This window comes from Macaca fascicularis, chromosome 10 (genome assembly GCF_037993035.2).
Source record: "Macaca fascicularis isolate 582-1 chromosome 10, T2T-MFA8v1.1".
Lineage (NCBI taxonomy): Eukaryota > Metazoa > Chordata > Mammalia > Primates > Cercopithecidae > Macaca > Macaca fascicularis.
The window spans coordinates 84,888,959-84,903,373 of record NC_088384.1 but is presented as its reverse complement, the minus strand read 5'-3'; the positions used below and the strand labels follow the sequence as shown (position 1 = coordinate 84,903,373).

The window sequence follows — 14,415 nt, the reverse complement described above, 5'->3', positions numbered from 1 at the left end:
AGCGTTTATTTTACAGAGGAGAAGACAGAGGCACAGAGAGGCAAGTTGACCCAGCCAGAGAACATAGCTAGTAAGGGAGAACTCCCCTGCAGAATCCAGAGCCCATGCTCCTCACTCTGCACTGCACTGCCACTGTTTAATTATACTATTGTTTACTATTTATTGACTGCCTACTGTGGGCAACGTGATTTCACATCTAGGTTAACAAAAATAATAATAATAGTATCTAGAACTTGCTAAGCACAATGGTAAGCAATGTCCATGCATTAGTTCATTTAGTATTTATTTTATTTTTTTTTTATTGTTTTTATTGTTTTTTTGAGACGGAGTCTCGCTCTGCTGTCCAGGTTGGAGTACAGTGGCTGGATCTCAGCTCACTGCAAGCTCCACCTCCCAGGTTTATGCCATTCTGCCTCAGCCTCCCGAGTAGCTGGAACTACAGGTGCCCGCCACTTCACCCGGCTAGTTTTTGTTTTTTTTTTTTTGTATTTTTTAGTAGAGACGGGATTTCACCGTGTTAGCCAGGATGGTCTTGATCTCCTGACCTCGTGATTCGCCCGTCTCAGCTTCCCAAAGTGCTGGCATTACAGGCTTGAGTCACCACGCCTGGCCTTAATATTTATTTTAAAATCATTTTATGAACCAGGCATGGTGGCTCACACCTGTAATCCCAGCACTTTGGGAGGTCACAGTGGGCAGATCACCTGAGGTCAGGAGTTCAAGACTAGCCTAGCTAACATGGCGAAACCCCATCTCTATTAAAAATACAAAAATTAGCAGGGCGCGGTGGTGGTTGCCTGTAGTCCCAGCTGCTCAGGAGGCTGAAGCAAGAGAATTGCTTGATCTCAGGAGGCGGAGGTTGCAGTGAGCCAAGATTACGTCACTACACCCCAGCCTACAGAGCGAGACTCCATCTCAAAAAATAAAAAAGTCATTTTATGGATAATCAAACTGAGGCACAGGGAGATTAAGTAACTTCTCCAAGTTTTCAAAGCCCAGAGGAGCTGGAGTTCTAATGAGGCAGTCTAATCTCAGGGCCTCTGCCCTCCCCGCTATGCCAGACTGCCCCTCTTCGCTGAGTGGCCTCGGTATGCCATACACCATGCTAGGCTTTTTTCATGTGCTCTCAAAGTAGAGAGCCTCCTGAGTGCCAGGCATGATTCAGAGGCAAGGGGACAAAGAGAGGTCCCCAGAGAGCACACCACATGGTGAGCTGACAACACGGAACAATTCAGAGTGACTGCCACTGTACTGGAGTGTCCAGAGGCTAAACGAGCAGAGAGGAAGAGTCTCTAACTCGGCCAGGGCAGAAGGTATCAGGAAAAGCAGCGTATGGGAGGGAATGCTGAAGGGAGTAAGATTCAGCCAGGAGATGAAAGGTTGAGAAGGCATTCCAGGAAGACAGGGTCCAGCCGGATTCCAGACTCATGCTGGGCAATACTGCTCATGGAAGCCAAGACATCCTTGACTTGCATGAGCAGTATTCTACAGATGAAATGACAGGGGCTTATGCCTCTCTGAGTCATGAGCCCTTGCTCTGTCTGTGGAACCAGGACACATGCTAGAGCACAAAGATTCAGAGCCCCTGGGTACAACGTGCTTTGCCCATACTCCTAAGATAGCCTGGAGACTAAGCAAACAGAGAATGAACCTTCTAAGCAAAGAAAATACAAAGCCAAGATCTTAGTTGGTAAGGCTGGTACCAGCAGCCAACAGGGAAGCAAAGCTGGTGCACCTGTCCAGCCATCAGCTTCTGGTCCTGTGTATTAGTTTCCTGGGCCTGCCATAATAAATTACCACAAACTTGGGTGGCTTAAAACATCAGAAATTTATTATGTCACAGTCTGGAGGCCAGAAGTCCAAAATCAAGGTGCCGGCTGGGCCATGCTCCATCCAGAGGCTCTAGGAGAGATTCTTTCCTTGACTCTTCTAACTTCTGGTGGCTCAGGCATTCCTTGGCCTGTAGTCACATCACTCCTATCTCTGCCTCCACCTTCTCATGGCCTTCTTTCCTCCTATGTGTTTCAAATTCCTATCTCCTTTCCCTTACAAGGACAAAAGTCATTGGATTTAGAACCTACCCTAAATCCAGGATGATCTTATCCCAAGATCTTGAATTATATCTTCAAAAATCCTATTCATAGATTATATTCACACATACCAGGAGTTAGGACTTGGGCATATTGTTGAGGAGGACATTGTTCAACCCACTGCAGCCTGTGTGGGAAGACCAAGCACCTGCTGCCCAGGGCCTGGATGGCCAAGCCGACAGGAAATAGTGAGTGCAGTGGCTGTGGGGCTACAGCTGCTGAGAGGTTGATGCAGAGACCCTGTGACCAGCCCAGGACACTCTCCTTCCACACTCTCTGTCTCCCAGCCATTCTGCTCTCTGCCTTTCTACTGTGCCTTTCTCTCTCCCTCCCTTCTTGCATTTAGTGGGCACCCCCAAATACCAGGTGGGAGGGTGGACAGGAAGCACAGGAAAGCAGATAACCCCAATGCAGTGTGATGAGGTCAGGCTGCCGAGGTACTGAATGATCAGGTTACAGCAGCAGGGAGGACAGTGCTTGTTCAGGTAACAGTAAGAGGGAAAGGTCATTAGCAGCTCTTTTATACCTAAAGGACTTGGCACAAGACGCTTTCTTTGCCTGGGAAGGACCTGCTGACTTCACCCCAAACTTTTGCCTGACCAGGGGTCTCAGCACCCTATTGACTTCCTTCTAAGCACATATCACAACCTGATGTTTGCTTGAATCTTTATTGTCTACCTAGAACTCTCCTAGACTGAGAGTTCTAGGATGGCGGGGAGCCTGACTGTTTTGTTCACTGCTTTATCCCCAACCCCTACAGCAGCATCAACTGCATAGTAAGTGCTCAGTACAGATCCATGGAATGAATGAATTGGGGCCAACAACATATGAAGGGCTTTTAATGTCATAAGGAGTTTGAGTTGTATCAAGAAGGGCCTTGCTTTGTTGATTATAGGACTGGCTTATGTGAAGCTACAGGACATGTAAGCCACATTTTCACATTGTTTTCTATTAGCATGTGTTTATTGAGCACTTACCGGGCGCCAGCCAACCAGTGAGCAAAATGCATATGATCTTTATCTTAAAGAAGCTGACATTCTAGTGGGGCAGGTAAAAGTAAACAAATAAGTAAAACGACTAGTATTTCAGTTAGTGATAAGTATTCTGGGGGGAAATAAAGAAGGGAAAGAGTTTAGGGACTGGTTGAGAGGAAGCGAGCATTTGTCATTTAAAATCAGGTGGACACTAACAGACACCTATAGAAGATTCCACATTATAGCAGCAACATATACACATTCTTGGAAAGTACAAGGGTAGCATTATCTAGAATTGACCATATGTTCAGCCATAAAATAAGCCTCCGTAAACTCAAGAAGATTGAAATCATACAAAGTGTATAATCTTATTGCAATAGAATTCAATTAGAAATCAGTATCAGAAAATAATTTGATACATTTATAATATGTGAAAATTAAACAACACATACATCTAAATATCCAATGAGCCAAAGGAAAAATCACAAGTCAAATTAGAAAATACTTGCAGTGAAAGAAAATGAAAACACAATGTGCCAAAATTTATAAGATGCAGCTAAAGCAGTACACAGAGGGAAATTTATAGCCATAAAAACCTATATTAAAGAAGAAAGATTTCAAACCAATAGCCTAATCTTCTACCTTAAGAACCTACAAAAATGGCTGGGTGCAGTGGCTCACACCTATAATCCCAGCACTTTGGGAGACTGAGGTGGGCAGATTACCGGAGGTCAGGAGTTCGAGACTAGCCTGGCCAACATTAGGAAACCCTGTCTCTACTAAAAATGCAAAAATTATTTGGGTATGGGGGCATGCACCTGTAATCCCAGCTACTCGGGAGGCTGAGGCAGGAGAATCACTTGAACCTGGGAGGCGGAGGTTGCAGTGAGCCTAGATCAGGCCCCTGCACTCCAGCCTGGGCCACAAAAAAAAAACAACTCTGTCTAAAAAAAAAACAAAAAACAAACAAACAAACAAAAAACCCTAGAAAAAGAAGAGCAAAGTAAACCCCTAAAAAAGCAGAAAGAGAAAACAAGAAAGATTAAAGTGGAAATAAATGTAAATGAAATAAAGAGCAGAAAAATCATTAAAGAAAATCAACAAAACCAGTTGATTCTTTGAAAAGATTGACAAAATTGATAAACCTTTAGCTAGACTAAGAGAAGAATCAAATTACTAAAATTAGAGAGGACATCACTACCAACTCTACAAAAATGAAAAGAATTATAAAGAGTGTGGTTTTTAAAGAAAAGTATTTGGTTATCATCCCCAGTTCCTCACCCACAGCTCCTAAAACCCTTGGAGTCTTCAGAATGAGAAGAGCATCAGCTGTAGTATGTTAGTAGATGACTATGTGCACCTAGATCACTTTCAGCATGGGGCTGGTTGCCTGAAAAATCAAGACATGATTAGGGATTCGGGACTTTAAACCCCACCTCTGACCTCCAGGGAGGGGAGAGAGGCTGAAGATTGAGTTAATCACCAAAGGCCTATGATTTAATCAGTCATGCCTGTGTAATGAAACTCTGAACTGTTTTTCTGAGTTCTGTGAACCACGCTAACAAATTATCAAACCTAAGGCTGTGGGCAGTTGTGATAACCCCAAATCTGTAGCAAAGTTAGACAGAAGTGTGAGTAACCCTGGGTAACCAATACTTGTGACTGGAGTCTGAAGTCTCAGTCTTGTGGGACTGAGCCTTTAAACCTGTGGAGTCTGATGCTAACTCCAGGTAGTTAGTGAATGGAATGGAATGGAATGGAATGGAATGGAATGGAATGGAATGGAATGGAATGGAATGGAATGGAAGGAGACCCAGTTGGTGTCCAGAGAGTTGGAGAATTGGTTAGTATGAAAACCCCACACACATTTGGAGTCAGAATTGCTATAATTAATGACAGTTTATTAGGGAATACTATGAGCAACTGTATGACAATATATTAGATAACTTTAGATTAAATGGGTAAATTTCTAGAAAGACACAACTTACCAAAACTATCTCAAAAAGAAATAGAAAATCTGAATAGATTCACAACAAGTAAAGAACTAGTAACAGTTCATACTGAACTACTAATATGAAAACTTCCCACAAAGAAATAATCAGGCCCAGAAATAATCAGTCACTGGTGAATTCTACCAAATATTAAAAAAACTAGTATCAATTATTCATGAATTATTCCAAAAATTAGAAAATGAGGGAATACCTCTCAACTCATTCTATGAAGTCAGTATTATCCTGATACCAAAACCAGATGACAACGTCAGAAGAAGACTATATATCTATCTCCCTTATGAATGAAAGCAAAAATCAATAATGAGAGCAAAAATTCATGAATATGAAATGAATTCAGTTGACTGATAAACTGAATTCAGCAACATATAAAAAAGATTATATGCTATGAGTAAGTGGGATTTATCCCGGGAATGCAAGATGGGTTTAACATTGAAAATCAGCTAATATAATACACTGTATCAATAGAAAAAAGGACAAAACCACATGATCATCTCAATAGATGCAGAAAAATCATTTGACAAATTCTCATACCCCTTTATGATTAAAAAGAAAAAACACTCAGCAAATTAAGAATAGAAGTAGTCACCCATAAAAAAGCCACAGCTAAAATGATATTTAATAGTGAAAGGTTGAACACTTGCACCCCAAAATCAAGGGCAAGACCAAGATATCCTTTTTTGCCACATTGATTCATCATTTTGATGGAAGTGCTAACCAAGGAAATTAAGCAAGAAAAAGAAATAGATATCTTTTTAAAAACTGTGTTGGGAAAACTGGATATCTATGTACAAAAGACTGAAGTTAGACTCTTGCATTATATAGAAAAATTAACTGAAAATGGATCAAAGGTCTAAACGTGAGAGCTGAAATTATAAAACTCTTAGAAAAAAACATAGGAGAAAAATTTCATGATGTTGGATTTGGCACTGATGTCTTGAATATGTTGCCAAAAGCATAGGCAACAACAAAAAATATATAAATTGGACTACATCAAAATTTAAAATGTCAGTTCATCAAAGGATACATTCAAGAGAATGAAAAGGCAATTCAGAGAATGAGAGGAAATATTTGCAAATCATATTTCTGATAGGGGACTACTATCCAGAATATATTAAAAACTCCTGTAACTCAACAACAAAAACCAAATAACTTAATTAAAAAATAGGCAAAGGGCTTGAGTAGCCATGCTCCAGAGAAGATATACAAATGTCCAATAAACACATAAAAAGATGTTCAAAATCACTGATCTTTAGGGAAATGCAAATTAAATCTGCAATGAGGTACCACCTCATACCTACTAAGATGGCTACTATCAAATAAAAAAATTGTTGGAAGGAATGTGGAGAGAGTGGAATTGGTGGGAGTTGAGAATGTAAAATGGTGCTGCCACTGTGGAAAATAATATGGCTATTTCTCAAAATATCAAAAATAGAATTATCATACAATACAGCAATTCAACTTCTGGGTATATACCCAAAAGAATTGAAAGCAGGACCTTGAAGAGATATTTGTACACCCATGTTCAGAGCAGCATTATTCAAAGTAGCCAAAACATCTACGGCCATACCACCCTGAATGTGCCCGATCTCATCAAAATGGCCAAAAGGTGAAAGCAACCCAAATGTCCATCATTGAATGAATGAACAAACAAAATGTGGTATATACATACAATGGAATATTATTTAGCCTTACAAAGAAAGAAAATACCAACAAATGCTGGAACACAGATGAAACTTGAGGACATTATGCTAAGTGAAATAAGCCAGACATAAAAGAACAAATATTCTATGATGCTGCTTATATCTATGAAGTACCTAGAGTAGCCAGACTCATAGAGACAGAAAATAGAATGGTGGTTGCCAGGAGCTAAGATCTGGGGAGAATGGGCATTATTGTTTAATAGGTACAGAATTTCAATCAAGATGAAAAGAGCTCTGGATAGATGGCAGTGATGGTTACACAACAATAAGAATGTACTTAATGACACTGAAGTGTACAGTTAAAAATGGTTAAGATGGTAAATTTTATGTTATGTGTATTTTATCACAATTTTTAAAATAAAAAGAAAGAAGAGAAAAGAAGAGAGGGAGGGAGAGAGGGAGAGAAAGAAGAAATGGAAATAGAGACATTTCCAAATTAGAAAGATATAAAACTATTTCTATTTGCACACAACATAATCTTGTATATATAAAATCCTAAGGAATCCATTAAAAAGCTATTAGAAATGATAAACAAGTTCAGCAAGTTTGCAGAACACAAGATCAATATACAAAAATTAATCATATTTCTAGATACTAGCAATGAATAATCCAAAAATGAAATTAAGAAAATAAATCCGTTTACAATAGTATCAAAAAGAATAAAATACTTAGGAATAAATTCAACAAAAGAAGAGCAAGACTTATATGCTAAAACTACAAAACATTGTTGAAAGAAATTAATGATATAAATAAATGAAAAGGCATCCCATTTTCAGATTGAAAGGGTTTATATTGTTAAAATTGCAAGACTCTCAAAATTGATCTACAGACTCGACAAAATCCTATCAAAGTTACAGCTGAGTTTTTTTCCCAAAATTAGCAACCTGATCATTAAATTCATTTGGAAATGTAAGGGGACCCCAAATAGCCCAAACAGTCTTGAAAAAGAAGTTGGAGGGCACATACTTCCCAAATTCAAAACTTACTGCAGCCAGGCATGGTGGCTTATGTCTGTGATCCCAGCACTTTAGGACGCTAAGTCAGGAGACTCCCTCCAGGTCAGGAAATCTCCTTTCAGGCCAGCTGGGCAACATGGAAGACCTCATCTCTACAAAAAATTTTAAAAATTAGCAGAGTGTGGTGGCATGGCTACCAGCTACTCAGGAGGCTGAGGTGGGAGGATCGCTTGAGCCTGGGAGGTTGCGGTTGCAATGAGCCATGATTGTACCACTGTACTCCAGCCTGGGTGACAGAGTGAGATTCTGTCTCAAAAATAAACAGACAAACAAAAATTACAACAAATATACAGTTACCCAGACAGTGTGATACTGGCATGAGAATGGACATATAGATCAAAGAAATTGAACTGAGAGTCCAAAAATAAGCCCTAAAAATTATGTTCAATTGATTCTACAAGAGTGTCAAGACAATTCAATGGAGAAAGAATAAGAATAGTCTTTTCAGCAAATGGTGTTGGGACCACTGCATATCCACATGCAAAAGAATGAAGTTGTTATACCCCACTGGTCACATGAAAAATTTTAAAAAGGAAAAGAAAAAGAATGAATGAAGTTGGCCTCCTATCTCATGCGATACACAAAAATTCCTCAAAATGCTTTATAGACTTATATGTTAGAGCTAAAACTATAAAATTTTTGGAAGAAAACATAGGAGTAAATCTTCATAATCTTGGATTAGACCAAGCCTTTTCAGATACAACACCAAAAGCACAAGTAACAAGGGAGAAAATTGGACTTTATCAAAGTTAGAAACTTGTCCTGCAAACAGTACCATCAGGAAAGTGGAAAGATAGCCCATGGAATAGGAGAGAATATTTGCAAATCATGTATTGAATGGATAAAGTACTCTTATCTAGGAAAAAAAAAAAAAAATATATATATATATATATATATATATGTAACTCTTAAAACTCAACCATTTAAAAAATAATTTAAGAGCACTGGAAAGGCCAAGTGCTTCTCCCACCTTGGCCTCTCAAGGTGCTAGGATTACAGGCATGAGTCACCATGCTTGGCCCATCCTATTACCTTGAGAGGCCAAGGCAGGAGGAGCACTTGAGGTTAGGAGTTCAAGACCAGCTGGGCAACATAGCAAGATTCTATCTCTACAAAATAAATAAATAAATAATCCAATTTTAAAATGGCAAAGGAAGTGAATGAACATCTCCCCAAGGACCATATATAAATGGCCAATAAGCACAGAAAAAGATGCTCAACATCATTAAGTCATTAGGAACATGCATGTCAAAACCACAATGAGATGCCACTTCACATCCACTAGATCTACTGTCATCAAAAAGACAGACAATTAGTGTTGGTGAAGATGTGGAGAAATTGAAACACTCATACATTGCTGGTGGGAATTTACAATTGCACAGCCACTTTGGGAAACACTTTGACAGTTTCTCAAAATGTTAAACGTGGTGTTACTGTGACCTGGCAATTGCACTCCCAGCTACATGTCCAAGAGAAATGAAAACAAACACCCACACAAAAACTTTACATGAATATTTATAGAAACATTATTTAAAATAGATAAAAAGTAGAAACAGCCCAAGTACCCATCAATGATAAATAAAATGTATATCCATCTGATGGAATCCTAGTCAGAAATGAAAAAGAATTCATTACTATATATGCTACAACATGAACGAACCTTGAAAACATTATGTTAAGTGGAAAAAATTTCACAAAAGACCACATGTTGTATGATTCCCTTTATATGAAATGTCCAGAATAGGCAAATTATGAATTAAATTAGTGGTTGCCTAGGGCTGGGGTTGGGGTGGGGAGGAATGGGAAGTGACTCCTGATGGTTACAGAATTTTTTTAGGGGAAGTGACCAAAACGTTCAAAAATTAGATTGTGGTGATGGGTGCACAGTTCTGTGAACATACTAAGAAACATTGAATTGCACTCTTAAAATGGGTGAATTGTATGTTATGGAATTGTATCTCAATAAAGTTGTTTTAAAAAGTCAGGTGGTCAGAGAAGGCCTCCATGAGAAGGTGGCATTAAATTCTTTGGCAGGGAAATGAAACATTTTCATAGTAAAAAATATATTATGCAGTAGCAGAGTTCACATACATTTAAATAATGAAACATGGAGTGTTAAAGAACCCTGGTGTCCACAGCAACACCAAGCAATCACCAAGTGATCTGACCAGGGTCACACAGTATCAGGGTACCTTTTGGGGAGAGTGGTGTGAAGACCACATGCCGCAGGTTTCAGGTAGGGAAGGGGAACCACCAGAATTGGATTTTGGAATCATCAGAGTGGAAACAGAACTGGAACGGGATGGATCCTACATTCCCAGGAAGGGAGCGGACGTTCTTGATTGTCGTGCTCAGTGCCTTGCCTGTGGGCCTCTTGTCCCCACTTTACAGAGAGGAAAACTGAAGCTTGCAGGGACAGAGTAATGAAAACAGTGATAAAATTCACACGCTGACCTCATGGTGAGGTTGTTTGTAGGGTGGTCTGATGGGGGAAGAGAGATGAGAGAAGAGGACAAATTCCAGAGCCTAAGGAGGATGTTCAGCAGGACCTGATGAGGGCTCTGTTGTGAGTGATGAAGGTGAGAGAAGAGTCAAGAACACCCCCAGGCTTCTGGCTTGTACACCTGGGCTCATGGCTGCACCATTGGCTGGGATGAGGAATGATGCTGGGCAGTTGGTGGGTTTGGTTGGATTTGAGGCACCTGTGGGACACCTGGGGGGTGCTGTCCAGTTCTTCGTATTGTTCTGGAGCTCAAAAGAGAGGTCTGTGCTAGCAGCGGGGAAAGTGGTGTATCGGGGGCCCTAAACTCACATGTCTACAGGAGCCCCACAGATAGAACCCGGTGAGTGAGAATTACGGGGTGAAGATCATGGACAACCAGAGAGTACATTCCCTCTAGGGGGCGCTGCTATTGCTCAACTCTACACTGATTTAGGGCATGCAGGCTTTTAGGGCATGCAGGCTTAGCCCAGGAGGGTTCCTGGCATCACCCAGGAAAGAATTCAAGGATGCGCCAGTGGTGTTAGCAACTTTTCTTAAAGAAGCAGTGTGCAGCAACAGCGAAGGTGATGCTCCTTGTGGGCCAGGGCTACCACATAGGCAGTATGCCCAGCATAGCAGCTCTGGGTGACAGAGTGAGATCCTGTCTCAAAAACAGACAGACAAAAAGTACTACAAATATACAGAAACTCAGACGGTGTGGTATTGGCATGAGAATGGACATACAAATCAAAGCAATTGAACTGAGAGTCCAAAAATGAGCCCTTATAATTATGTTCAATTGATTTCTACAAGAGTGTCAAGACAATTCAATGGAGAAAGAATAAAAATAGTCTTTTCAGCAAATGGTGTTGGAACCGCTGTATATCCACATGCAAAAGAATGAAGTTGTTATACCCTACAGTTTTGTAGTCATATTTATACTCAGTTTTAATTATGTGCAAATTAAGGGGCAGATTATGCAGAAACTTTTAGGAAAAGGGTGGTAACTTCCAGGTGATTGCCTTGAAAAGGGGTAGTAAGTTCTGGGTGTTGCCATAGCACTGGTGGGTGTGTCTTATAGAGAAGTGCTTTTGCCTCCTCCCTGTTTCCATTCATCTTTAATCTAGTCCTGAGTTTGAGCCCCAACTCCGGAGTCAAGTCCCGCCTCCTGCCTCAAGACCATTATCGCCATGTAGAGAGTGGTAAGGGAGCATAAATGGAATTTGGAGCTTTACTGCCTGGTTCAAGTCCCAGCTCCCTCACTTAACACATAAACTGTGTGATTGAGGAGTTACTTTACTTCTTTCTCTGTGTCTTGGCTTCCTCGTCTGTTAAATGTAGGTGATAATAATACCTCTGTAGTACCTCCTAGAGAAAAAAAAACACAGCACCAAGTGCTATAGTACACATAGCAAATCTGCAAAAGTGCTAGCTATCATTACTATATGAGGCTTTTGACCCAGCTGTCAGAGAAGCTGGAAATTTGCATTTTTATGTGAAATTTCCTGACCTGAAGTTGTTGGCAACGGATTTAAAATTTTATTTACATAGAGAATCCAACACAAGGCATGTGGCACCGCTGTGCATATGGCTCTTGAACTGCCAGTTTGACTTCCACAAGCCGTGGTAAATTAAAGGAGCAAGGGGGTGCCTGCTGCTGATGTTGTGTAATGCCCTGCAGGGTCCCGGAAAGAGAGGCAGGTGTACAGCAAGGCGGTGAAGAGGTTGTTCAGCGTGAAAGCCTCTGGAAGGAGAACCTGGATCCGCAGGGCTGGGGGGCGCTGTCTCTGGCATGATGACCTCCTAGAGCCCACCACCAAGCCCAGCATCACTGGCAAGTTCAAGCTGCTAGAGCCTCCCATGCTGGGCCACGACCTGAGACTGGCCCTGTGCTTGGCCAACCTCACCTCCCGGGTCCAGCAGGTGAGGGTCAACCTGAGCGGTGCCACCATCCTCTACACCCGCAAGCCGGTGGCAGAGATCCTGCATGAATCCCACGCCGTGAGGCTGGGACGACAAGAAGGTAAGTGTACCCTGGCTTGGTGGAATCAGGCCAAGCCACCTCCTTTTTCAGGAGGGTTGTGGAGGTCGGGGGTATTTCCCAGGATCTGCATTCATCCCCAGGAAGGAAGGGGACATTCCTGAGCATTGTGCTCAGTGCCTTGCCTCTTGTCCCCACCTTGCAGATGAGAAAACTGAGACTCGGAGGGGCAAAACAATAATAACAGTAATACAAGTCCACATGCATCTGGTGGCAATCTGATGAATATGTGATTTATAGTTTCTATTTGTTTTAATTAGAATGAATATTTACACACCAAATAAATACAGGTTGGGGGTATTTCAGCATGTATGGAATATGCCATGCGTTACTTTTCTAAAATCCAAAAAACAAAAAAAAAATTCTGGAGCCCATTTGGCTCCAGATGATCTGTGGGAGAGGGCTGGACTGGTAACAGATGGTTTTCTTTGTTTTGGTTTTCGATTTTTTTTGAGACAGAGTGTTGCTCTCTCACCCAGGTTGGAGTGAAGTGGTGTGATCTTAGCTCACTGCAACCTCCACCTCCCAGATTCAAGGGATTCTCTTGCCTCAGCCTCCTGAGTAGCTGGGACTTCAGGCATGCACCACCACACCCAGATAATTTTTGTATTTTTAGTAGAGAAGGGGTTTCGCGATGTTGCCCAGGCTGGACTCAAGTGATCTGCCCGCCTTGGCCTCCCAAAGTACTGGGATGACAGGCTTGAGCCAGGCCACAGATGTTTATTAAGTGCTTACATGTGCCAAGCCCTGTCCCAAGAATTCTGCATGCGACAGCATAATCCCTCCAGCCACCTTGTGCGTGGTACTAGTGCTAGCTCCATCTTTGAAAGGAGAAGACTCACACCAAGAAAGGTGGAATCACGAGTTCAGAGTCACACAGTCAGTGTGCATAGTTGCAGGACCCAAATCCAGGCAGTCTGGCATGACAGACACACTCCTGACCAAGGCCAGCAAGGGGCAAAGCCAGGGTTCAAGGCCAGGGATGTTGACCACAGTGCACATTTACTCAGCTGATGCAATTGCTTGACTGCAGGTTATGGAATGGTCAGAGCCCACACCAAATATGCTCAACACACCTAATGGTACATTTGCCTAAAATTTATCCTTAGTATTTCATAGCAGAAGAGAATGGCTTCAGTCTTTTTAAAGGTTTTTGTATTTTTTTAACTGACCTTATTCCAACTGCTTCTTAAAAAATATATCGAAGTCAGGCGCGGTGGCTCACGCCTGTAATCCCAGCACTTTGGGAGGCCAAGGCGGGTGGATCACGAGGTCAGGAAATCGAAACCATCCTGGCTAACACAGTGAAACCTCGTCTCTACTAAAAATACAAAAAATTAGCCAGGCGTGGTGGCACACGCCTGCAGTCCCAGATACTCAGGAGGCTGAGGCAGGAGACTCACTTGAACCCAGGAGGCTGAGGTTAAAGGATTTTTTTCGTGATCCTTGAACACATAGCACTTCATGGATGATTTATTAAATGAGTCCTCTTTGATTATTCTTGCACTTTTTTCCTAGTCTGTCTATCTTTTTGCCTGTGTCTCCCTCTCCATCTGTCTCTCCTTCCCTGTCTCTCTCTCTGTCTCTGTCCTTTTGGCTTTTTTGCCTGTCTGTCTCTCTCTCTCTCCTCTCTCTCTGTCTCTCAGTCTGTCTCTGTATCTCTCTCTCTCCTTTGCCTCCCTCTCCTTTCACATACTTTCTGAACTCTAAGGATTCAATTAAACAAAGAAGTTGTTGCTCTGGGCCAGTTTCTGGTAAGTGAAGCTTGTGGATTTTCACAGGGTGTGAAAATGTATGAAGGAGGTGTCACACTTCTTTAGCTTTTTTTGTCATTTATTTTTCACAAAGACTAAATCACAAAATAACACTTCATCATAAAATTTTAATTAACATACACTTCCCTCTGGCTTTTAGCAATTTTTTTCATATTAAAAGTAATACATATTCATAAAAATTTGGAAAGCAAAAGAGAAAAATCACCTATGATTCTGCCACCCACCTACAAACTGTTAATGTATTTTACTTCCAAATTTTTAATGCCTGTTTGCTTTTTGGAAAACAGTTCTAGTTAAAGATTGCAAATAGTCATTAATGCCCTGC

At 41.3% G+C, this 14,415-nt stretch overlaps 1 protein-coding gene across 2 annotated transcripts in view; it reads left to right on the top strand.

Annotated features, from left to right (window-relative positions):
- TGM6 (transglutaminase 6) overlaps positions 1-14,415 on the top strand; it is a 54,496-nt gene that overhangs the window by 26,704 nt on the left and 13,377 nt on the right. For both annotated transcript variants that reach the window (XM_065521857.1, XM_065521855.1), the window contains exon 10: positions 11,956-12,297. In XM_065521857.1, the coding sequence (XP_065377929.1) occupies positions 11,956-12,297 (342 nt within the window). The remainder of the gene's footprint in view (positions 1-11,955; positions 12,298-14,415) is intronic.